The 26,229-nt window shown below is 42.8% G+C and overlaps 1 protein-coding gene across 5 annotated transcripts in view; it reads right to left on the bottom strand.

Annotated features, from left to right (window-relative positions):
- LOC133874895 (molybdenum cofactor sulfurase) overlaps positions 1–26,229 on the bottom strand; it is a 103,100-nt gene that overhangs the window by 65,330 nt on the left and 11,541 nt on the right. For 4 of the 5 annotated variants that reach the window (XM_062312794.1, XM_062312790.1, XM_062312789.1 and 1 more), the window contains exon 6: positions 1,397–1,523. In XM_062312794.1, coding sequence (XP_062168778.1) covers positions 1,397–1,523 — 127 coding nt within the window. The remainder of the gene's footprint in view (positions 1–1,396; positions 1,524–26,229) is intronic. The other variant, XM_062312791.1, reaches the window with a different exon arrangement.

Genomic DNA, 26,229 nt, shown 5'->3' with positions numbered 1-26,229 from the left:
CCTTACTTACCTATACCTTTTTTATCTTCCACTCTCACGGATATTCACCAGCTTTGTTACTCTGGTGGCCCTTGACTGACCCTTCTCATATCGTTTAGATAGAGATTGTCATGGGTTTTTCAATCTTTTGTTAACCTTTAGCTGGGGGCCTTTGTACACGGAGAAAGTTGTCGAATAGCAGCAGAAACATTCCTATTGCTATTCTATGGTCTTTTCTGTCTTTCCACCTTTTTCTTGTGGCCTTTACCCTGAGGCATCCTATCTCAAGCAGGATCCCTCTGCTCTTTGGCGCTCGGGATTCAATTCAAGAACTAGTCACTCACCATCTGATTCACGCGGATCAGAGCCATCGAGTCGATAACAACAGTTCTTCGGTGCAGCTTTGACTCTACAGCAAGATCACAGCTTGTCGCCGTTAACTATCTAGTTCACCAACATACACTTTTAACCCTAATAAACTTTTCTAACAATAGTAGAACGGTAGATTAAAGGGCTAAAAAAATAAAAAAGGAAGATAGAAGATAGAAGATAAACCCAGGAGAATCACACCAAGGTCTCCTAAGCAATTACACCTAGAAAGGAAAAGGAAGTCACTCAAATATTTTTAAGAAAAGCTGAAGAAAGTACTGACCCCAATCTATCTGCAGATTTGATAGATTATATAAAAACCTTAATGTAGGATATTCATAACAGTTTTCCTTTAAAGACTAGGATTACTAAACAAAAACAGAAAGAGCTACTAAACCAAACAGAAAACTACTTAAGACCCAAAACATAAAAGAAGACTCATAGGCCTTTGGAATAGCCCAGCAACTTTCTGATAACAGAAAATATAAAAATAAGACTTATTAGTAACTAAAATAGCCTATGAGGGTGCAGATTAGATCCCACATTGAAACTAGACCATAGTTTAGAAACTTTTTTGTCGTGGATATTACGTAACGTTTTTGAGAAAGAGGGCTTAATTATCATCCCCATCTGTCATTCATTCATTCAAATTTTTAGAAGCTTTGTACAATATTCCAAACTAGGACAGCTCATTAGGGACAGATCACATCCCTTCTAGAACATGGACACATCACACAATACCCGTCATTCTTCTAGCAGTTTTCATTTTTTATCTTGTTTTTCAGAAAGCTTTTTGCTGGGTACATCAGATAACATACTCACAACGCATACTGACCAGCATTAACTCCATCCATCAAAAGCTACACCCAAATTAGATCATATTGCTCAAACACAAAATATCTTATTAGTGACATCATAATTACAAAAAAAATTACTATTTACAACCATTACAACATGTTATTTTATACAAACCAAATTAGTATGTCAAGAATTTCTAGTGGACCATAAAGTTAGAAAAGGAGTGCATAACATGATACGCGTTATATACTTGCAAATCGGAGAGCCTTCCAAGATTTTCTCTGAATCTTCCTTAATAATCTTCACCAAGTCAAGGCTGAATCTCAAACCTGAGAAATTGCACTCTGAGGGAAAGGCAAATAAGTTATATGTGTCACCTGCATTAGGTAAAATACATCATAAAGCTAAAGCGAGAGTCAAATATATGAACGTGTCCATCAATATCAAGCATATATAATGATGTAGCACCAGTAAACAGAGGAAAAAAGAAAGCAATCAAGAGAAAGAAGAAGCAGAAATTAAGAAAGGGAGAAAGAAGAAACCGAAAGATAGAGAAAATAGAGAGGAAATAATAGCGACGCACACTCAAATAATCATTATTCTTCAAAAACTATCTTTGTCTTCAGTTAACAGTGTTTAAATAGTAAATAGCAACCCTAATTAAACCCTAGAAGGGTTATGAGTGGGCTAAATAACTAAAACAAATAAAGCCTATAATTGAAGCCCATTATTACAACCCAAATAACTAAATAAAATAACAAGATGTCCGCATCAACTCTCCCGGGGTGGGAGAAAAACTCGACTCCATCGAGTTGTCAACTCCCAACAAACTGCGGTCAATCACCCAACCATAAGCTCAGTAGTTGAGCGAGCCTCTTTCGACGTCCATAAACACGTGTGAGTGGAGGGCGGAATCGGATGTCCCGACCAACTCCTCCGGAACGGGTGTGTGGTGCTCTAGGAAGAGGAAGATCCTGCTAACTCCAATAAAGCTCTAATAAATCTGGATCAAGCAGCTAGAGTAGCTCTCTAGGAATCCAGGCACAGTCTGAATCAGGACGATCTACCAAACGAACAAAGAAACGCTGCACCTCTCCATCATTGGTCAACACAATCTGTTCATCTAAAATAGCATCAATTTTATCTTTGTGTGCTGGGATAGATGGTACTGGAGTAGGGGTGGCAACAAGTTCAGGGTCAAGGTCCACAGATGGAGGTAGAGAAGGATCATTGGAGGGGTTAAAATGGCCTTTGTAAGCAACTAGATCCTCAACATTGAAAGTAGAGTGGTAACCAAAATGTGATGGAAGATCAATGACATATGCATTTTGACCAACTCGCTTTAAAATTTTAAAAGGACTAGTACTACGAGCCTGCAGTTTGGATGCGGATCCAGGTGGACGCCGCTCCAGTCGAATTCGAATCATAACATAATCCCCAATATTAAATTCAACCTATCGTTTATGCAAATCAGCTCTAAGTTTATATGATGCATTACTTGCTTCAAGTTGTTTATTGATCTCAATATGCAAGTCATGAAGATGTTGTGCAAATGCTTCAGCTGACATGGACACACTAGCATGGGGGGACATGGGAATAAGGTCTAACGGCTTCCTAGGCTTATAACCATGAACAACCTCAAAGGGACTCATACCTAAAGACCGATTCACAGAACTGTTATAAGCAATTTGAGCTGTAGGAAGGATCAAATCCCAATTTCGAAGATTTTCCTGGATTAGACACCTTAATAAATTGTCAAGACTGCGATTAACAACCTCAGTCTGACCATCCGTCTGAGGGTGGTAAGCAGCGGAGAATTTCAATTTAGTAACCACCATATGCCACAGAGTTCTCCAAAAATGATTAGTGAAACAAACATCCCTATCAAAAACAATAGTCTTAGGAAGGCCATACAATTTGACAATCTCGCTAAAATACAACCTAGCGATCCTAGACGCATCTGAAGTCTTGCTACAGGGAGAAAGTGAGCCATTTTCGAGAAACGGTCGACTACCACAAAAATAGGAGTATCTTAGCCACATCTTTCTTTAGGCGAGGCCAATAAAATTGACGTTCTACCTCCTCTATGGTCTTGTCACGTCCAAAATGTCCAGCCAAACCTCCAGCATGAATTTCCCAGACAATAAAGTCCCAAACTGAAGTCCAAGGGATGCACAACTTGTTGGTTTTAAAGAGATAACAAGCCTCAAGGCGGAAACCGTCCGCTGTATTCGACTGCCCGCTTTGCAACTCGAGAAAAATATCCTTCGATTTCTTCTGAGAGTTAAGGTAGCAAAGGGCCTCATGGTCTAAATAAAGAACAAACTCCTGTGGCCTGCACAACTGCATACAATTCTTTGTCATATGTGGAGTATCGTTGTTTGGCATCATTTAACTTCTCACTGAAATAAGCAACAGGGTGGCGTTCCTGGCTAAGGACTCCACCTATTCCTACCCCGGAAGCATCACATTCAAACTCAAAAACCTTGGAGAAGTCAGGAAGTCGCATAACAAGAGCTTCCGTCATTCGCTTCTTGATGAACTTAAAGGCCTTAGTTGCTTCCTGTGTCCACTGGAATTCTCCTTTCTTCATGCATTCCGTGAGAGGAGCCATGATAGTGCTAAACCCCTTGATGAAACGAAGATAAAATGTAGCTAGGCCATGAAAACTCCTGACGTCATGTATCGACTTGGGCTCAGGCCAACTAACAATGGCCTGAATCTTTGCAGGGTCAGCAGAAACTCCTGTAGAAGAGACAACGAATCCTAGGAAGACAACTTGGTCAGTGTAGAAAGAACACTTCTTTACATTAGCATACAGACTTGTGGCACGAAGAGTAGAACAAACCTGTGTCAGATGATCTCGATGTTGTTCCTTGGTTTTACTGTAGATGAGTATGTCATCAAAGTAAACGACGAGGAACTTTCCCATGAAAGGCCGAAAGGCTTGTGTCATTACTATCATAAAAGTACTTAGAGCATTGGTTAGTCCAAAAGGCATGACCAACCACTCATACAGACCATTCTTCATTTTGAAAGCAATTTTCCATTCATCACCCGGACGAATCCTAACTTGATGATACCCACTCTTTAGATCAATCTTAGAAAATATTGTGGCACCAACCATCATATCCAACATATCATCAAGCCTAGGGATGGGAAAGCGATACTTTACTGTGATCTGATTAATGGCACGACTATCGATGCACATCCTCCAAGAACCATCTTTCTTAGGAGTCAAAAGGGCCGGAACTGCACAAAGGCTTAAACTCTCACGGATAAATCCTTTGTGAAGGAGTTCATCTACTTGTCTCAGTAGCTCGGCATGCTCAGTGGGATTCATCCTATAATGAGGCAAATTTGGAAGAGGCGCTCCTGGAGCAATATCTATAGCATTTTGAATGTCTCTTAAAGGAGGCAAATGGTCAGGGAGGTCCTTAGGGAAGACATCCTGAAATTCCTGAAGAAGAGATTGGGCCTCAATAGAGGAGATGATTGGAGAGTCCAAAGGAACCTCCATGACAACCACAGCAAACACCACAGCATCATCCACGAGAGTTCGCTCAAACTCCGTAGGGCTAATGATATTTAACCCTTTACGTTCTATACCTTTCTTTGCTAGCTGCAAACCCATGGGTGTTGGGGGTAAAGCGTTCAGATGGATCTTCTTGCCCTTAAACACAAAGGAGCATGAATTGGATCGACCATGGATGGTCACATCCAAATCAAACAACCAAGGCCGACCTAGAAAAACATGACCAACATCCATTGGAATGACATCACACCATATGTGGTCCTTATATTCCAAGAACTGGATAGGCACCAGACAACGTTCTTTCACCGCTATGGAAGAATTATCAACCCAAGAAACGCTATACGGTTGAGGGTGAGGAGTTGGTTGCAATCCCAAGTGGGACACAGTAGTCACCGAAACGGCATTAATGCAACTCCCATTATCCACAATGACCTTACAACCCTTCCATTGATTTTGATATAAGTATGAAAAATAGCTGACGACGCCAGTCATCAGCATCTTTGGATTGGGTCAGGGTACAACGGACAACACTTAACCAGGGTGTATCAGAAACAGGGAGCTCAGGACCTAAATCCATAGAAAGGGTTCGGATACAACCTAAGAATGGGCCCTCAGCATCAACCAAATCATCAAACTCGTCCAGCTTAGGTTCATAGACTTGATCTTCCAGTGGCCCATCAACAATATCCTCACGTTCCTCAATAATTAGGGCTCGACTAGGACAATTGGCTGAAATATGGCCAAATCCCTTACAATTGAAATACTGCAAGCAAGAGGAAGTCTTAGGAATTTCTGGCCCTTTAAACTTATTCTCCCGTGCATGGTAACTACATGGTGGTGGCCCTAGAATAGACCTAGAGGGAAGAGTGGGCGCTGGGGAAACGGAAGGGCGATTATCACTACGCTTGCCATACGAAGTCCAAGTAATCGACTCATAATCTCTTACTAAAGAATACGCATGATCTAATGTATTGACTTCCCGAAGGACAAGCTCGCGTCTAAGATCATCTTTTAAGCCTTGTCTGAACCGACTCAAAGTCATGGCCTCATCCTCAACTACATGGCACCTGATTCGCAATTCATCAAATTGAGTGACATACTCAGTCATTGGTCGATTGCCCTATGTAAGAGCATTCCATTGGTCCAACAGGTTACCCCTGTAAGATTGGGGTAAGTACTTCTCTTGCAGACGACGCTTCATTTCTTCCCAACTTCCAACAGGAGGCGCATTGCGCCTCTCGAGGAGCTCTTCTACAGTTTCCCAAAAAAGCTAGGCAATGCCAATTAACTTCAAGCTGGCGAATTGAACTCTCCTAGTCTCGGGGATCCCATACCAATTAAAGAATTGATCAATATCCCTAGTCCATTGAGTAAAAACTCAAGGGTCCAAACAACCATCAAAAGTAAAGGCAGTTAACTTAATGTTTTTAAATAAGCGCTCTTCATGACGAGTAGGGGACTGAGTACCCTGACGGTAATGGTCTCGTTCGCGCTCATGATCACGGCCCCGGTTCCTACCATCACGTCCAGCATGTTGGATGTCCTCCAAATTGTTTAACGTAGTAGCTAGACCCCTGGTCTCCTCATGGTTAGCCACCATCTCATTATGGACACCCACTAATTCAGTTTGCAATTGTTGCTGGTTAGAGGCTAATTGAGCTAACTGACGGGTGACGGCCTCAAATTGGGACGGATCCATGGTGGAGGTACTAGAGGTAGGGGTAACTAGACGACCACTACGCAAATGCATGCAATGTAAAACCACTAAATGAAGTGCAATTGAGATCAATGAACATTAAGAGGCAGTAATGAAAAATATAAACCTAAGCAAATTTTTTTTTTTTTTTTTGGATTAAGTAAATCCAAACACAACAGACAAGTAATGTAGGTATTTTTTCTCATATGTCAAATTTGTTCTTCCAGAAATCCTGCGGAGATTAAGGAGCATTTAGTTCATTTTTACAACAATCTGTACTTGGAGAATTGTTCTTGGCGGCCTAGGATGGAGGGTCTATCTTTTTTATCCATTGATGCGGATGAGAGCATCTGGCTAGAAAGAGCGTTTGAGGAGAAGGAGGTGTGGGATGTAATCAGGGATTTGAATGGAGATAAGGTGCCGGGTCCTGACGGATTCACTGCGGCTTTCTTTCAGAAGTGTTGGGATTTTTTAAAAACTGACATTATGGATGTTTTTGCAGAATTTCATGCTCGAGGCAAGTTTGAAAAGAGTTTGAATGCCACTTTTGTCTCTTTGATTCCTAAGAAGACTGGTGCCATGGATGTGAGAGATTTTCGCCCTATTAGTTTGTTAGGGAGGATTTACAAGATTATTTCAAAAGTTCTTGCAAACAGATTTAAGTTTGTTGTGGGCAAGATTATCTCCAACACTCAGAATGCGTTTATTGGTGGTCGACAAATATTAGACTCTGTGCTTATTGCAAATGAATGTGTGGATAGTCATATTCGATCAGAGGAACCTGGACTCTTGTGTAAGCTAGATTTGGAGAAGGCTTATGATCATGTGAACTGGGACTTCTTGCTTTATTTGCTGCAGAGATGTGGTTTGGGGGAAAAATGGAGGGATTGGATACGTTTTTGTATTTCTACGGTGAGATTCTCTATTCTTGTAAATGGAACCCCATCCAATTTTTTTAATAGCTCTCGTGGTTTGCGACAAGAAGATCCTCTTTCTCCTCTGTTGTTTGTGGTGGTTATGGAGGCTTTGAGTCGGATGTTGACTGCTGCATTGGATCAGGGTAATTTGACAGGATTCTCTGTGGGTTCCAGGGTTTCTGAGGCCTTAGTTGTGAATCACTTGCTGTTTGCTGATGACACATTGATCTTTTGTGATGCTCAAGAAGAACAAATTCGACATCTGAGATGTATCTTCTTAGGCTTTGAGGCAGCTTCTGGTTTGAGAATTAATTTAGGAAAATCAGAAATTGTTCCAATTGGCGGTGTAGAGGATGTCGAAAGGTTGGCTAATCTTCTTGGATGTCGGGTTGCTTCTTTGCCGATGACTTACTTGGGTTTGCCGTTGGGTGCTTCTTACAAGTCCACCTCTATTTGGAATGGTGTTATTGAAAAAATGGAAAGGAGGTTGGCGGGTTGGAAGCGGATGTATTTGTCAAAGGGTGCCCGGTTGACTCTTATTAATAGTACGCTCTCCGACATCCCCACTTATTACTTATCTTTGTTTCCTATTCCAGTCAGGGTGGCTAATCGTCTTGATAAAATTCAAAAGGATTTTCTTTGGGGTGGCATTGGTGATGAGACCAAATTTCATCTAGTGAATTGGAACAAGAATTGTACACCTTTGCATGCAGGTGGGTTGGGAGTTCATAATCTCATCTAGTTCAATCGAGCACTCTTGGGTAAGTGGTTGCGGAGATATGGTAGGGAGAGAGAGGCTTTATGGCGTTTGGTGATTGATGCCAAATTTGAGAGTTTAAAGGGTGGGTGGTGCTCAAAAGAGGTTTCGGGTTCTTTTGGAGTGGGTGTATAGAAACATATAAGGAGGGGGTGGGAGAAATTTCGCAATTTTGTTCGTTTTGAAGTGGGGAATGGATCAAATATTAGCTTTTGGCAAGATTGGTGGTGTGGGGATACATCCTTGAAGCAATGCTTTCCAGCGCTTTTTAGTATAGTAAGGAACAAAGATGCGATGGTGGCAGATAATTTGGTGGTTCATAATGGTGTAATTCAATGGAATGTTCTCTTCACGCGACAAATCCAGGATTGGGAGATGGATATGGTCCTTTCTTTCTTCGATCGACTATACTCCACTTCGGCTCGACAAGGAGAGGGTAACAGGTTAGTGTGGAATCCCTCTAAAAAAGGTTTATTTGAGGTGAGATCCTTCTACAAAGAGCTTATTAGGAAAGATGGCCCATTTGTTCCATATTTTCCTTGGAAGAATATTTGGCGTGTTAAGGCTCCAACAAGGGTGGCCTTCTTCGTATGGTCAGCTGCTTTGGGTAAAATATTGACGCATGATAACTTGCGTAAGAGGAATGTTATAGTAATTGAGTGGTGTTGTTTATGTAAGAAGAGTGGGGAGTCTATTGATCACTTGTTGCTTCACTGTGAGGTCGCCCAGGATCTTTGGAGCTACGTTCTTATTTTATTTGGGGTTGAGTGGGTTATGCAGCGAACGGTGTTGGAGTTGTTGAGTAGTTGGGGGGCGGCGATTGAGTGTGGTCATGTTAAAGAGGCTTGGCGGTTAACTCCTCTGTGCTTGCTGTGGTGTATTTGGAGGGAGCGGAATGCTCGACTGTTTGAAGATGTAGAGACTTCTATGGTGGAGCTACAGAAGCGGTTGCTCAATACATTATTTTTTTGGACAGCGGCCCATCATAGTTTGAGTGTTTTTACTTATGTAGAATTTTTAAATTTATTCTCTGTTCGTCCCTTTTAGGGGTTCTCTTGTATACTTCCCGTGTATAAGGGTTGCGCCCCTTTGCGCTTTTTAATAAATTGCAATTACTTATCAAAAAAAAAAAAAAAAAGAGTAATGTAGGTATTTAAAATTAAAGCAAAGGTCAAATACCAGCCAAGATAATCCGATCAAGATGAATTTTTTTTTTTATTTTTTTTTTTTTTTAGGCAAGTTGGGAGGCTGAAAATACGAACAGTGGGAGGCCAAATGTGGGTAAAAATTATCTAGGGAAAGTAAAACAGTAAAAGGTCCAATTAGGTGGGTTTGGATTAGGTGCTACGGATAACAGCAACACAATAGAAAAATTGAACCAATTCTAGAATAAACTGACAACATAAAACCAAAGATAAAAGAGCAGGGACTCCCTGTTTTTCGTTGAGAAATCTGGCAGGGCTTGTGGCGACAACAGGGGCACGGGTGCGGCCAGGTGTGTGTTGCGACTGGAGCGGCGGTCTTCGTCGACACACCACGGCGAGATGTTCACTGTTTGGGGTTCTTCGATCTACCTCTATAAGTGTTTCCTCTCTTCTCTCTCAGATCGAGCTCGCTTTCTCTCGGATATACCGAATGGGTTGGGTCGAATGGGTTTTGGGTGAGAAACTAAGGTAGGATTTGGATCGAAGGGAGGTCTTTCGATGGTGGGTTGCTTGTGAGTGGTGGTGTATCTGGGTGTTGGTGTGCCGGCTGGTGTGTGGAGCGGACAGAGTCTGCCGGACTCCTGGGTTGGAGTGGATGGAGGCTTAGCGGTGGGTTGTGGCGGCTAGGGTTTGGGTATGGACAGCGCAAGGTGGGGCTTCTTCTGTGTAGGTTCCGTGTGATTTTCTTCTGTTGAGTTGGGTGGCGGCGCTGGTTCAGGGTGAGGAGAGTGAACAGGGGTGTGGATCGTCGGTTGGGCTCTGATACCAAATTTTATGTAGCACCAGTAAACAGAGGAAAAAAGAAAGCAATCAAGAGGAAGAAGAAGCAAAAATTAAGAAAGGGATAAAGAAGAAACCGAAAGATAGAGAAAATAGAGAGGAAATAATAGCGACGCACGCTCAAATAATCATTATTCTTCAAAAACTATCTTTGTCTTCAGTTAACAGTGTTTAAATAGTAAATAGCAACCCTAATTAAACCCTAGAAGGGTTATGAGTGGGCTAAATAACTAAAACAAATAAAGCCTATAATTGAAGCCCATTATTACAACCCAAATAAATAAAGCCCAAATAAATAAATAACTAAATAAAATAACAAGATGTCCGCATCATATAATTTTCATGATATTGTAGTAGAGCAATCCTACTCTTCACCCACATTTGTCAGACCCATTTCACACAGGGTGACGTAGTGTGTTTTAAGTGGCTTTCCTTTTTCTTTTTCTTTTTTGATAAGTACACAAGAAGTATACAAGAAAAGTGACTAAGGCGAAGAAGAAAAAATAACAAGAAAATCATGAAAGCTAAACACTAAGGGAGGTAGGAACGCAGCAGTCTAAGAGAACAAAGACTAAAAAAAGAAAGTTTTGGGCTCCTCAATCGTCATTTCTTTGTCCTCGAAGTTTCTATCATTTTGTTCCTTCCACAGGCACCAAAAAAGGCAAGAAGGAACCATCTTCCACACTACAACACTTCGAGAGCAACCACCCGTCTACGAGCAAGCGAATAAATCGACCACCTAAAGAAGCATAACCCAAGACAAACTAAAGCGGCTGAAAATAGCATTCTATAAGGCAAGAGCAACCTTACAATGGAGAAGAAGGTGGTCCACATACCCCCCATTCATTTTGCACAAACTCTCCACCTATCAATCACAATGACATGCATCTTTCTAAGATTATCCAAGGTAGGGATCTTCCCTAGCACCACCTACCAAACAAAAAATGCCACTTTCAAGGAAACCTTGGTCTGCCAAATACTTCTCCAGGGGAAAGAAGCTTCCTCTTTGCAAGCAAGGACCTTATAGAAAGAATTAACAACAAACTTCCATTTGTGAGGAGTCCACTAAAGCTTGTCTTCCCCTTCACTCTTCACTCCTCACTCTGATGAAGTACAACAAGGTGAAGAAGGAAGCCAACACTTCCACCTCCCAGTCGTGGGCTGCTCGAATAAAGCTGACGTCCCACTGAAGGGAACCATTCCCCGGAACCAAGTGAGCTGCAACAAGCGCATCCTTGTAACAGGCAATGCCATATAAAACCGGGAAAGCTTCCTTGAGGGTCATCTCTCCATACCACACATCATGCCAAAATCTGATCCTTAACCCATGTCCTAAAATAAATCTGATATGACTACAAAAGAAACTCCACCCCTTTCTAATATTCTTCCAAAGCCCCACTCCATGAGACCAAGGGGGATCTAAGGAGCACCACCCATCCCACCCACAACCATACTTAGCATCCACAATAAGTTTCCACTAAGCCTCTCTCTCATGCACATAACGCCACAACCATTTCCCTAACAGAGCCCTGTTGAAGATCTTCAAATTCTGAATGCCCAAACCTCCTTCAAAAATAAGGGAACAAACCTTGGACCAGCTAACCAGGTGATATTTAAACTCTTCACTTAGACCTCCCCATAAGAAATCACGATAGAGCTTCTCAATACGATTTGCCACACTAGCAGGAATAAGGAAAAGAGACAAGAAATATTTAGGGAGATTGGAGAGAGTACTCTTTATAAGGGTAACCTTACCACCCTTGGACAGGTACATCCGCTTCCAATTAGCCAACCACCTCTCATTCTTTCCAAGAACACCATCCCAAATAGACTTGGCCTTAAAAGAGGCCCCCAACGGAAGACCAAGATACTTTAAAGGTAACGAGAAAACCCCACAACCCACGATGCTAGCCAAACCATCCACATTATCCACACAGTCCACTGGAACCAAGACAGACTTAGCCAAATTAATCTTCAAACCTAAAACAACTTCGAAGCACAAGAACAACATACGAAGAAAACAAAGCTGGTCAGGATTAGCCCCCCAAAAGACCAAAGTATCGTCCACAAACAGCAGATGTGAAATGTTAAAGCTCTGTTTGGATGCAAGAGTGGAATTTTGAGTCTATTCAACTTTTTGCTACAGTGTTTGCTTTTTCAAAAACAAATCATATTTTATTTAACTTTTTCTAAACAAAAGAGAAACCTGAAAGAAGACCGCTCTGGCTAGTAGCAGTGAGCAACTTACTTAGAGTCTCCATAACAATAACAAACAGAAAAGGAGACAGGATCACCCTGTCTAAGCCCGCGAGAGCTACTAAAGAAATCAGATGAAGTGTCGTTCACCAAGACAAAGAAGCGCACTGAAGCAATGCAATGTGCTATCCAAAAAACACCATTTCTCCCCAAAACCACTTCTTCTCAGCATATACAGCAAGAAATCCCAGTTGACATGATCATAAGCCTTCTCAATATCCAGCTTGCAAAGCAACCCTAGTTCACAAGATTTAAGACGACAATCCAAGCACTCATTTGCTATAAGAATTGAATCAAGGACTTGCCTACCTTTCACAAAAGCATTCTGAGGTTTTAAGATAATCTTCAACACAACTTTTCTCAGTCTGTTCGCAAGAACTTTAGCAATGATCTCATAACCTTCGCTTATGAAACTAATAGGCCGAAAATCTTTAAGATCCAAAGCCCCATACTTCTTCAGAATTAGAGCAATAAAAGCAGCATTAAGGCTTTTGACAAACTTGCTATGAGCATGAAAGTCTTGAAAGACCCCCATGATATCAGTCTTGATCACATCCCTACAGTCTTGGAAGAACGCAATAGAGAACCCATCTGGACCTGGAGCCTTATCTCTGTTCGTGCCTTTAACCACCTCTAAAACCTCCCTCTCCTTAGTTCGAAACAAAGAGGCCTCAACTGCATCCAAAGAATCGAAAGCGAGGTCATCCAATCTAGACCGCCAATTGTACAATTCAACAAATAAGGTCTCATAGAGTTGAGCAGCATAATTCCTAATAACTGGCTGATCAAAAGAAACAAAGTCGTTGAGAGTTGGCAACTCGATGAAAAAAGTTTAGTCTATTTATCCCCCTCTTTAAGCCAAAGAACCCTTGACTTTTTTCTCCAACTAATATCCTCCTAAAGAATAGAATTCTCCAAATCTCTAATAACCAAACATTTCCTCTCCTCTTTAGGAGTTAAACCACGAACTTCCTCTAATCTGTCAAGAGCACTCAACTCTTCCATAAGAGCTTTTTTAATAAACTCCAAGTTACCAAACTCCTGCTCGTTCCACTTCTTAAGATCAAGCTTTAAGGCCTTAAGCTTTTGAGCAAAGATGAAGCTAGGAGAGCCTTGAAAGTGATAAGACGACTACCAAAGTCCCACCCTTCCCACAAACCCATCAACCTTTAACCACATGAATACCCCCACAGTCAAGGAGAATAGGGAGGTGATCAAAGCACAATCTCAGAAGCCTTTTCTGGAGAAGACCTGGAAACTTGACTTCCCAATCTAACAAGGAACCTATCAAGATGAGACCAAGAGGAAATATCTTGATTATTAGACCACGTAAACAACCCTCACTGCTAGGGGAAGATCCATAAGACCTTGCTCAGAAATAAAATCAAAAAAAATTCCAACATAGCGGCACTTAGGCGAACATCTCTCGATCTTTCAACATGAAAATGAGTGACATTGAAATCGCCCCCAATGCACCAAGGCAGCTCCCACCAAGAAGGCCAGCCAACTCAACCCAGAGAGACCTACTGATAGTGTCGTTACAAGGGCCGTAGACCCCCACGAAGGCCAAAGAAAAGTCATCAGCTATGCTTCTAAAAGAGTAGGCAAGAACAAACTCTCCCACGTACACTTCAATCTTTTCTATGAGCCTTTTGTCCCACATAAGCAGAATGCCACCAGAAGACCCACAAGAGGCTAAATAACACTAATCAACAAGATGACAACCCCACAAGCTCCTCACAATGTTATTAGAAATAATCTCCAGTTTAGTTTTTTGCACGCAAATAATATCCGCCTTCCATTGCCTAATGAAGTTTCTAACTCTCAAACGCTTACCACCCTCATTCAACCCTCCAGCATTCCAAGAAAGAATTTTATGCTTCGTAACAAACTTCTATACACCCTCCCCTTGCTCCTGCCACGAGAAGCGCTGCCACAGTGTGCATCATAATTAATAAAACAAGCTAACCTGATCACTTCCCTCGTACCTTTATTGCCCAATTTCATGCTAGGACCCTCTTCCTTCTCATCATTTCTAGATACAATATCCTCAAGCAAGGCCAAAAGCCGTCCTTCGAAACCATCGCACGAAAGCCCCACCAAATGACTGAAGTCCTGAACCAAATGCAAAACCCAATCTGAAAACCGCTTCCCAGACTTCCCCCCAAACTTGTCTGCTCGACAGCAAGACAAAGGAGTAGGTTCCTCCTCCAGAAATAAATCCAATTCCATACGACTCCTTTGCCCCAACTCAGAAAATTCGAGCGAGGTGTGAGTAAACAGGACAATCACCAAAGAATCCTCCGAAGGGCTCTGTAGACTGAAAATGGGTATAGGCAGCATGGCACTTGACACAGCACCATCGAGAGAGGAACCCGGAAAGTCCAACCCAGCCCAAATAGTCACAGCTTCACCAGAAACCACCGAAGATTTATCGGCAAAAACCAAAGACGCTACTGGGCCCAAGGCTGTTCTCCGGCAGAGGTTGAAAATCGGCAGGATCTAACCCAAAATCAATCTTTGGCTGAGGATTATAACTCACCGAAAAAGGGACAACAGGAAAAGAAGGCGGAACCGCGCCACCGGCATCCTTCATCTCGGCCGAAAGCGACCCAACAATCCCAACACTGGAAGGAATTGACCCTTAAAACAACTCCAAAAGAGAAGAGTTTGCCGAAATAGGAACAATAGGGGAAGGAGGCGGAATCGAACCACCAGCGTCCTCTAGCTTTGCAAAAGATGACCCAATAGTCCTAACACCGCCAGACCCCATCGCTGGAGCCAAATATTTCACCAGAAGTACAACCGGCAATGCAAAATCTCCAGGCTTCAGGATGTGTAAGTTAGGCTTAGAAAAAACTTCTAAGCCCAGCGCTCCCTCCTCTTCTTACGGCCAGCAACTTTGGGCTTAAAGCCAGGCCCACATTTCACGCCCTTCAGAGACACTAATCAGACCTTGGTCCACTTCAGCCTCTAATTTGGCGAGCTAGCACTTCCACTCCCAAAGAAGAGTATGAGACACCCTATTTCATGTAAGCTTACTCTCTCCCATGAGATTATCACCAAAATTGCCTCGAACAGCAGAACCATGTCGTTCGTCAGATGGAGACAGACCCATCATAGTCTCTGTATCACAGCGGTCCTTACCCAGAGGTTCCCCAAACTGCGTCGTCTTCTTCTCCACCTCTGAGAGTCTGGCCGCTGGACGTAGGACCACCGCATAAGATGGTGCAACAACTTTGCCAAAAGACCCAGCCCATCCATTAATTGCAGGATACTGAACCAGCCCTGTCTCAACCAATTTCCCAGACTCCTTTAACGCCGAAGATGGAGAAACAAACCCAGGCCTTCCTGAAGCTTTGAAAAAACCAAGAACCTTACCCAACTCAACGATGAAAAGGCTCCAGCCCCGCCCTTCACGACCCTCGGGAATCAAAATGATCCCTCTCCGGCCACCCACTGCGTAGACTGCCACCTCAAGGAATCTACCGGCTAGATTACCACCTCTCCTAACAATGAGAACCTTCAACCCCTCCCTGAATGACTTGACAAAATCCGTATCCCCCGAAAACTGCAGCATGTTCTCCATCATCGAACCAACCAAGCTAAGCTCAAGCTCCCAAAAAAAAAACCCAGAGAAGCTCCTCCTCCTTTCTTCCACTCTAACCACCAAGGCTTCTTCTACCACCGAGAACACAAAAGTTTTAGCCTCCACAAAACACCAACTCTCCATGACTTATCTCTATTCTTCCATCTAGTTTTATAGATCTAACTATTTGCATCCAATTGCCAACTCAAGGAGTACCATACATTCAATCATAGTTTCAACGTGTGTCAGATATATCATGTTAATGAATAAGTTGAAATCTCTAGTTTGGTATCAAGAATAGTGCAAATCAGAATAAAAATAGGAATTCCACATATGATCCTAAAGGATGTATACATGATACCCCTAATTCAGAGAGAAACAGAGCACATATCTAGAAAATTAAAATAAAAACACTCAAACATAGACTGTATCTTTACTCTCCACATAAACAATGTTTGCATCACCAACTTTTTCAAGTTAATCAAACCAGTATCACAAACTTCAAAACTGTGTGCATTTTGTTCCCTCCATAGACACTACATCAAACACAACAGAGCCTTTCGCCAAATAGGCATTAACGTCTGGTTGCCCTTTTGCCCCCTCCAACTCCGTAACATCTCTTTCACCGATCACGGCATTACCCACACAACACCAAACAGCTGGAAGATCCTACTCCACAATTCTATAGCAATCATACAATGCAGGAACAGATGATCAATGGACTCTCCAGCAGTCTTACACATATAGCACCACTCCATCACAATAATATTCATCTTTCATAAATTATCCAAGTTAGAATTTTTCCTAAAGTCGCCATCCACACAAAGAAAGCCACTCTCAATCCCAGCTTAACTTCCCAAATACTTTTCCACAGAAAAGAAGACTATATATAACTAGATAATACCTTATAATAAGACTTCACTACAAATTATTTTCTTCGCGCTAGAATCTAACAAATTTTATCCTCTCCTTTACACCTTACTTTAAGAGAATACAACATCTCAAAAAATTTAGTAACCACTTCCACCTCCCAATCATGTAGAGGTCAAGTAAACAAAATATTCCATAGAATTGTGCCATTTTGTCTCTACATATTCTCCTCCACCCATGCATCCTTGCCACATGCAATAAGAAACAGCTCTGGAAAAAGAGTCTTCAAAGGTAACTCCACACACCACACATCATGCCAAAACAAGACTTTAGAACCATCCCCAACCTCATATCTCACATGAGCTGCAAAAGCATCACATACCGTCCTAATACATTTCCATACTCCTACTCCAAAAGAACCCCCAACCTCCTTTGAGCACCAACCACCCCTCACACTCCCATATTTAATAGCCACTACCTTTCTCCAAAGAGCATCCATTTCTATAGCAAACCGCCATAGCCAATTACCCAGCAAAGCTCTATTAAACCGAATCATATTTCTCACTCCTAACCCCTCCTCGAAATCTTCAATGAACAAATCGTAAACCAATTAACCAAGTGAAATTTAAACTCATCTCCAATACTACCCCAAAGAAAATCCCTCTGAAGTTTGTCCAAACAATTGGCCACTCCCAGAGGAATAAGGAAGAAAGATAAAAAAATATGTAGGTAAATTCGAAAGATTACTATTAATCAATGTTAACCTCCAACCCTTAGATAAACACAATCTCTTCCACCCCACTAATCTATTTTCCATCTTCTCAATAATGCTATACCAAATATTAGAATCCTTATACTTAGCACCCAACGGAAGACCCAAATGCTTTATAGGAATCGAAGCCACACCGCACCAAAGAATGCTAGCCAACTCCTCCACCTCACCTACAGGAACAATCTTAGATTTAGACAAGTTGATTTTCAGCTCCAAAACCGCTTGAAAACATAGCAGCAAACATCTCAGATCGCGGAATTGTTCAACATTAGGGTCACAAAAGATCAATGTATCATTTGCAAATAATAAATGAGACACCATCATGCCTCTTGAGATCTCGATCCCACTGAGAACCCAGAGAATTGCCCACTTTCCACCGTTGTAGATAGCATCCGACTTAAGGCCTCCATCACCAACACAAACAGTAGCGGAGACAAAGGATCCCCTCGTCGTAGATCTCGTGAACTACTAAAAAACCCTGAAAGCGACATTGATAATGATAGAGAAACAAACAGTTGAAATACAATGAGCGATCTAGCCGTGCCATCTCTCTCCAAAACCACATCTCTCCAAAAAATAAAGCAAAAACTCCCAATTTACATGATCGTATGCCTTCTCCAAATCCAATTTACAAATAATAGCCAGTGTTCTAGATCGAAGCCGGCTATCCACGTATTCATTAGCCACCAATGCAGAGTCTAGGATTTGTCTCCCCTTGATAAATGCAGTCTGAGAATGAGAAACAATCTTCCCTAACACTGACTTCAACCTATTTGCCAGAACCTTTGAAATAATTTTGTAAATTCCACCTATTAAACTTATAGGTCGAAAATCCTTGATTTCCACCACTCCGGCTTTCTTTGGAATCAGCAAAACAAAAGTAGCGCTAGACTCTTCTCGAATTTTCCATTGTTATGAAATTCTTTTTTAGCACCACAATAATATCAGCCTTTAAGACCTCCCAACACTTTTGAAAAAATGCCATAGTAAATCCATCAGGCCCAGGGGCATTTTCACCTTTGAAATTCCACATTACCCCCCAAATTTCATCTTCCTCAAACTTTTTTGATAAGTAATAGCAATTTATTAAAAAGCGCAGAGGGGCGCAACCCTTATACACGGGAAGTATACAAGAGAGCCCCTAACAGGGTCGAACAAAAAATAAATTTAAGAAATCTACATAAGTAAATACACTCAAACTATGGTGTGGCGCTATCCAAAAATATAAAGTATCGATCAGCCGCTTCCGAAGCTCCACCATAGATGTCTCTACATCTTCAAACAGACGAGCATTCCGCTCCCTCCAAATACACCAAAGCAAGCACAAAGGAGCTAAACGCCAAGCCTCTATAGCTTGACCACTCCCCATTGCCGCTCCCCAACTCTTTAACAACTCCAACACCGTTCGTGGCATAACCCACTCAACCCCAAATAAAATAAGAATGTAGCTCCAAAGAGCCTGGGCGACCTCGCAATGAAGCAACAAGTGATCTATAGACTCCCCACTCTTCTTGCATAAACAGCACCACTCCATTACTATTACATTCCTCTTACGCAAGTTATCATGCGTCAATATTTTGCCCAAAGCCGCTGACCAAACGAAGAAAGCCACCCTTGTTGGAGCCTTAACACGCCAAATATTCTTCCAAGGAAAATAAGGGCCATCTTCCTTAATGAGCTCATCGTAGAAGGATCTCACCTCAAATAAACCTTTTTTGGAGGGATTCCACACTAATCTGTCACTCTCTCCTTGACGAGTCGAAGTGGAATATAATCGATCGAAGAAAGAAAGGACCATGTCCATCTCCCAATCCTGGATTTGTCTCGTGAAAATAACATTCCACTGAAGTACACCATTATGAACCACCAAATTATCCGCCACCAACGCGTCTTTGTTCCTTACTATAGAAAAAAGAGCTGGAAAGCATTGCTTCAAGGAACCATCCCCACACCACCAATCTTGCCAAAAGCTAATATTTGATCCACTCCCCACTTCAAAACGAACGAAGTTGCGGAATTTCTCCCACCCCCTCCTTATATGTTTCCATACACCCACTCCGAACGAACCCGAAACCTCTTTCGAGCACCACCCACCCTCTAGACTCTGGAATTTGGCATCAATCACCAACCACCATAAAGCCTCTCTCTCCCTACCATATCTCCACAACCATTTACCCAGGAGCGCTCGATTGAACTGGATGAGATTGTGAACTCCCAACCCACCTGCATACAAAGGCGTACAGATCTTGTTCCAATTCACTAGATGAAATTTTTTCTCGCCACCAATGCCTCCAAAGAAAATCCTTTTGAATTTTATCAAGACGATTAGCCACCCTCACTGGAATAGGAAACAAAGATAAGTAATAAGTGGGAATGTTGGAGAGCGTACTTTTAATAAGAGTCAACCGGGCACCCTTCGACAAGTACATCCGCTTCCACCCCCCCAACCTCCTTTCCATTTTTTCAATAACACCATTCCAAATGGATTTGGACTTGTAAGAAGCACCCAACGGCAAACCCAAGTAAGTCATAGGCAAAGAAGCAACCCTACATCCAAGAAGATTAGCCAACCTTTCGACATCCTCTACTCCACCAATCGGGACAATTTCTGATTTTCCTAAATTAATTCTCAAACCAGAAGCTGCCTCGAATTCTAAAAAGATACATCTCAGATGTCGAATTTGTTCTTCTTGAGCACCACAAAAAATCATTGTATCATCAGCAAACAGTAGGTGGTTCACAACTAAGGCCTCAGAATCTCTGGAACCCACTGAGAACCCTGTCAAATTACCCTGATCCAATGAGGCAGTCAGCATCCGACTCAAAGCCTCCATAACCACCACAAACAATAACGGAGAAAGAGGATCTCCTTGCCGCAATCCACGAGAGCTACTAAAGAAACCCGAAGGGGTTCCATTTACAAGAATGGAGAATCTCACCGTAGAAATACAAAAACGTATCCAACTCCTCCATTTTTCCCCCAAACCACATCTTTGTAGCAAATAGAGCAAGAAATCCCAGTTCACATGATCATAAGCCTTCTCCAAATCTAGCTTACACAGGAGTCCAGGTTCCCCCGATCGAATATGACTATCCACACATTCATTTGCAATAAGCACAGAGTCTAATATTTGACGACCTCCAATAAACGCAGTCTGAGTGTTGGAGATAATCTTGCCCACAACAGACTTAAATCTGTTGGCAAGAACCTTTGAAATAATCTTGTACATCCCCCCTATCAAACTAATAGGGCGAAAGTCTCTGACATCCATGGCACCAGTCTTCTTAGGAATCAAAGAGACAAAGGTAGCATTCAAACTCTTCTCAAACTTGCCTCGAGCATGAAATTCTGCAAAAACATCCATAATGTCAGATTTTAGAAAATCCCAACACTTCCGAAAGAAAGCCATAGTGAATCCGTCAGGACCCGGCGCCTTGTCTCCATTCAGATCCCTGATCACGTCCCACACCTCCTTCTCCTCAAAAGCTCTTTCTAGCCAGATGCTCTCCTCCGCATCAATGGCTAAAAAAGAAAGGCCCTCCACCCTAGGCCGCCACGAGCAATTCTCCAAGTACAAATTACTGTAGAAATGCACCAAGTGTTCCTTAATCTCCGCAGGATTTCTGGAAATAATACCATTAATATTCAAAGAGTCCACTTGGTTGAATTTACGGTGTGAGTTGGCCACCCTGTAAAAGAATTTTGTGTTCTTATCCCCTTCCCTTAACCACAAAGCTCTGGATTTTTGCCTCCAGCTCGTTTCCTCAAAAAGAAGGGTCTTCTCCATCTCTCTCGCCATATCTACCCTTCGGACTTTTTCATCCTCCTCTAGGCAACGGCGTTCTTCGATTAAATCCAGCTCTCGAATACCCTCCAATAATTCTTTCTTCTTCTTCCCTATATCACCAAACACTTCTTCATTCCATTTCTTCAAATCAGCCTTCAAGGCCTTCAGTTTATTGGCCAATACGAAGCTAGGCAACCCAGAAAACTCATAAGACATCCACCACTTCTTCACCTGCTCAACAAAACCCTCATACTTCAGCCACATGTTCTCAAACTTAAAATACTTGTTTCCTCCTCTATTTGTCCCACAATCCAACAACAACGGGAAATGATCGGAGAAAAGTCTTGTCAATCTCCTCTGAGAAACTTCAGGAAAACGATCCTCCCACTCCGGAGAAATTAAGAATCTATCAATTCTCGACCAAATTTGATCTTCCTGTCCGTTAGACCAAGTAAACTGGCCCTCTTCAAGGGGAAGGTCAACCAAATTATGCGTGAAAATGAAGTCAGAAAACTCTTCCATAGCTGCAGAAGAGCCAGCACCACTAGATCTCTCACTAGGAAAACGAACCACATTGAAATCTCCCCCAATACACCAAGGCATCTCCCACCAACTCATCAATCCCGCTAACTCAGCCCACAGATCCCTCCTCTCCCTGTCTTCATTTAGACCATAGACCCCTCCAAAAGCCCACACAACATTATCTCCAGTGTTACGCAAAGAACAGGCAACAGTGTATCTACCAATACACTCTTCCACTTTCTCCACCACCCTTCTATCCCACATCAACAAAATCCCTCCCGACGCTCCATTGGCACCCAAGTAACACCAATCAACATGAACGCAACCCCATAAGCTTTGCACCACCTCCCTTGAGATAACTGCCATCTTTGTCTCCACCAAGCAAACAATATCCGCCTTCCAAACCCTTAGAAGCCCTCTAATCTCCACTCGTTTCTTGATCGCATTAATCCCTCTAACATTCCACGTCAAAATTTTAGGCGTCATAAAAGCGAGACGGTCCCCTACCCTTATGCCTGCCTCTGTCAGACTGAACCCCTTTCTTCTCATAATTAATAGACCAGGACAGCCTATTTAATTCCCTCTGCCCTTTCACCCCTTGAGCAGGCGAAAGCATAGCCTTAGGATCTGCCAAAGAGAGGTCTCTGGCCTCTTCAATCTCCTCAAACAAAGCCACCAATCTGTCCTCAAAACGACCACAAGAAAGCCCAATGATTGGATAATACCTCTTAATTCTTTCCACCACCCATCTAGGCGACACCATCTGCCCTTCTACACCTTCCACTGCCAATGGAGTAACAACTATCGGCTCAAATCTCTCTAACTTCCCCTCACCATCCCTAACCTTGTCTTGCAGCAAGAGGCCTTCTTGATTATGCTCTAGCAATAAATGAGCACCCTCCTCAGCCACCATGCTTTTAAGAGAAGACCCACTGTCCAAATTGTTACCTGATTCTTCCCCGAGACCTTTTCCCTCTAGAGGTCCCCTTGAAAAAACTTCTGAATCGAATCCCACTTTACCTTCTGTTGCGGAAAAGATCACCAGCTCAAGACTGCCTTCTTCCTGCCTCTGAGACACTGAACCCACACCAAACCCAGAACTACCCTGTCCAACGTTCAACTGTGAGCTAGTTCCTGCCTCTGCCGACAGAGCCATGCTGAATCCATTTCTAGCGACAGAACCCCTCCCTCCTAGCTCGGTGTCCTTTGTAGCTACAGAAGAGCCGAGCCCAGACTGACGAGAGCCGTTTGAATCCATTCCAAGACCAGAAACAGCTAACTCCTCCGACTGTCTATCAACAAACTGTAGAACACTCTGCTCTCCTAACCCACCACACGGCAACTCCTCAGACGCCGGAGAAGTGTCCTGATCCCCAGTCGACGAAGAAACCACCACCTTTTCCTTGATCTGACTCGTTCCAGCATCCGGTTTAGATTGCCCCGACTTGATTTTCCAAACCGCCGAAGAAAGTTGGCTCCGAAACTTCCGACGTTGATAGACCCGGCCAGGCAAACCCGGTTTACCCGATGACCTCAGAACGGCCGGACCCTTACCCAACGACTCCGACTGCCCAGCAGAAGTAGAAGCACCAGCGTCCACGGAGAACTGACGAGACGGAATAGATCGCAGAACCGACCCAACCTTGGACTTAAACAAAAACTTGGGCCTCTTGATAGGGAACTGCAAAAGTGCTTTACCTTTAGAAGGTTGGGCCGTCTTTGATGGACCTTGGGACGAAGAGGTTCTTTCGGGCAACAGGGAATTGGGCCTAGAGATACTGGAGCCCAAGGAATTGGACCAACCCATCACCTCGTCTTCCAACACACGCAACCCATTCAGACAATGCCTTATTTCCTCATGCAACGACTCCAACGTCTTCCTGATATTGCTCAGCTCGAGGCAATCACCAACGTGTGACTTGCGTGGTGCAGAGGGCAACACAGAGGGGCTAGAACCCGCCCCCCTACCTCTTAGGTCTGACGCAGACTCACACTCAGACGACCTAGCATAGCCTGAATTTTGAATCTTCAGCCCTACCAGTTTCGCCGGAAAAGGCTTCTTCATCTTCTCTACCTTCAGCCCCGCCGGATTCGCCGGGTAATCCTTCACCAACTTTTCCTTCTTCAACCCAGCATGGTTCGACATAGCCAGTTTTGCCGATAAAACCGCTTGATCACAAGAACCCTTCAACAGAGAGGACGTCCTGGTCCGGGAATCCCCTTTCGGCAAAGAAGTTCTCAAAACTTCAGCGTAACTCCTCCTCCTCTCAACGTGAGACTTAATCTGTGTCACATCCTTGCCTTGAAAAAGCTCCGAGGAACTGCCGGCAAGACAATTGAAAGCTAAACGGAGCTCCTCCCCGAAGCGCTTCCACCCCTCGCCAAATATTCCTTTAGGCACCAAAACAGAACCTCTCCTTCTTTTCCCTTCAAATTCTTCTATGGTCAGAAAGAAACCATGCCTATTAGCACGTTGCTGCGCAAGAATCCGCGGAAAACCCAAAACGGATTGATTCCAGAACACCCTACTATCACGAGCCGTAACCAGGTCCTGAAAAGACTTAATCAACCAGGCAGCCTCATCTTTATCTATAAGAATGGACCTAGTCACTCCTTTCCTACGTTCATGAATCCTAATGCCTGTGAAACCCCCCACTACCGACAAGACAAACTCCTTAGACTCGACAGACCACCAACGAGACGAATGCATCATATCACTAAATCAACAAGTTGATTTTTACTGAAGAAAGGAAGTAGCTTCCACCCCACAAACAGACATTACTGGAGGAACTCAACAGTGCAAAAGAATATAAAGTAAATCAATTTTGTAGCCAACTAGGTGCTTCAAAGAGTGCAAACGCTTCTTCCAAGAACATCAAAGATTATTCTCATCAATAACAAACTGGCATGTAAAACCAGCACACAGAAAAAAGAGACACAGACAATCAGGATCTCATCCCCCCACTTAGTTTTATTTAGGTCTTATTAGTTAATTTCTTCCTCAAACTTGTGTTCCATCCATATTCTTTCCCCATCATTAATGGAAAGAAAAGATAAATCTCTGCCCTTGGACACCACTAATATTGCTCACAGTACAGCTTTCTATAAAAATCCACAATGTGATTTTGGATAACTGTTTTCTCATCAGTCAGATGTCCATCCACCATGTCTCCTATGTGAATTTGCCAACCGATGGAAGAATTTTGTATTACTGTCACCCTCTTTAAACCACAATGCCCTTGAATTTTGTCTCCAACTAACTTCTTCCAGATAAATACTCCGCTCTAAGCTTCTATAGTAGTCTTCTCTTGATATTTTCTTCTTCAGATAACGGTCTCTCCTCGGCGATCATATCCAGCTCACTCAGACCCTTTTCCAATTCCTTTTTTTGTACCCCTACATTCCCAAACACCTCCTCATTCCATTTTTTCATGTCAACTTTCAATGCTTTTAACTTTCGTGCAAACACAAAACTTGGTGTACCTTCATAAATATAGGATCCCCACCACCTCTTCACCTGCTCCTCAAAACCTTCCGCTTGCAACCACATATTTTCAAATTTAAACAACCCCATACCCCATCTCCCTACTCCACAATCTAGTAACTAAGGATAATGATCCGAAAGTAGACGAGGAAGACATCTTTGAGAAACCTCTGGAAAATATTCCTCCCATTCTATAGAGAGCAAGAATCGATCAATTCTGGACCAAGCGCGGCAATTAGACCACGCGGATCTCCCCCTGACCATTGGAATATCCATGAGACCATGTTCAAAAATAAAATCAGAAAACTCCACCATTGCTTGTGATGATCTCGCTTCCCCCCTCTTTCGCACAGAGATTGAACGATGTTAAAATCCCCTCCGATACACCAAGGCATCTCCCATATATTCATCAATCCAACCAGCTCATCCCACAGCCCTCTTCTTTCATCATCATCATCATTATGCCCATAAACAACCCGCAAACGCCCAATGAAAGTCGCCATCATGCTACGGAACGCACAAGCTACCACATACCTCCCCACACACTCCTCAATCTTTTCTACCACTCTCCTGTCCCACATTAACAAAATACCTCCCGAAGCCCCTCTCGATCCCAAATACACCCAATCCACTCGAATACATCCCCAGACACTACAAACCACCTCCCTACTAATAACCTCCATTTTAGTCTCTTGCAAACACACAATATTAGCATTCCATTTCCTCAACAACCTCCTAATCTTTGTTCTTTTCTCAGGCTCATTCAAGCCTCTCATATTCCAAGAAATAATTTAGAGCTTCATAGATAACATTTACCAACTCTCCCCTTTCTAGCCAACCTCAACGAATGACCGCCTTTTCCATCGTAATTTACCAAACACTCCAATCGTTTCACTTCACGTTGTCCACGAC

Source organism: Alnus glutinosa, chromosome 8, assembly GCF_958979055.1.
Source record: "Alnus glutinosa chromosome 8, dhAlnGlut1.1, whole genome shotgun sequence".
In the NCBI taxonomy this organism is placed as follows: Eukaryota; Viridiplantae; Streptophyta; class Magnoliopsida; order Fagales; family Betulaceae; genus Alnus; species Alnus glutinosa.
This window is presented reverse-complemented; position numbering and strand designations above follow the sequence as displayed.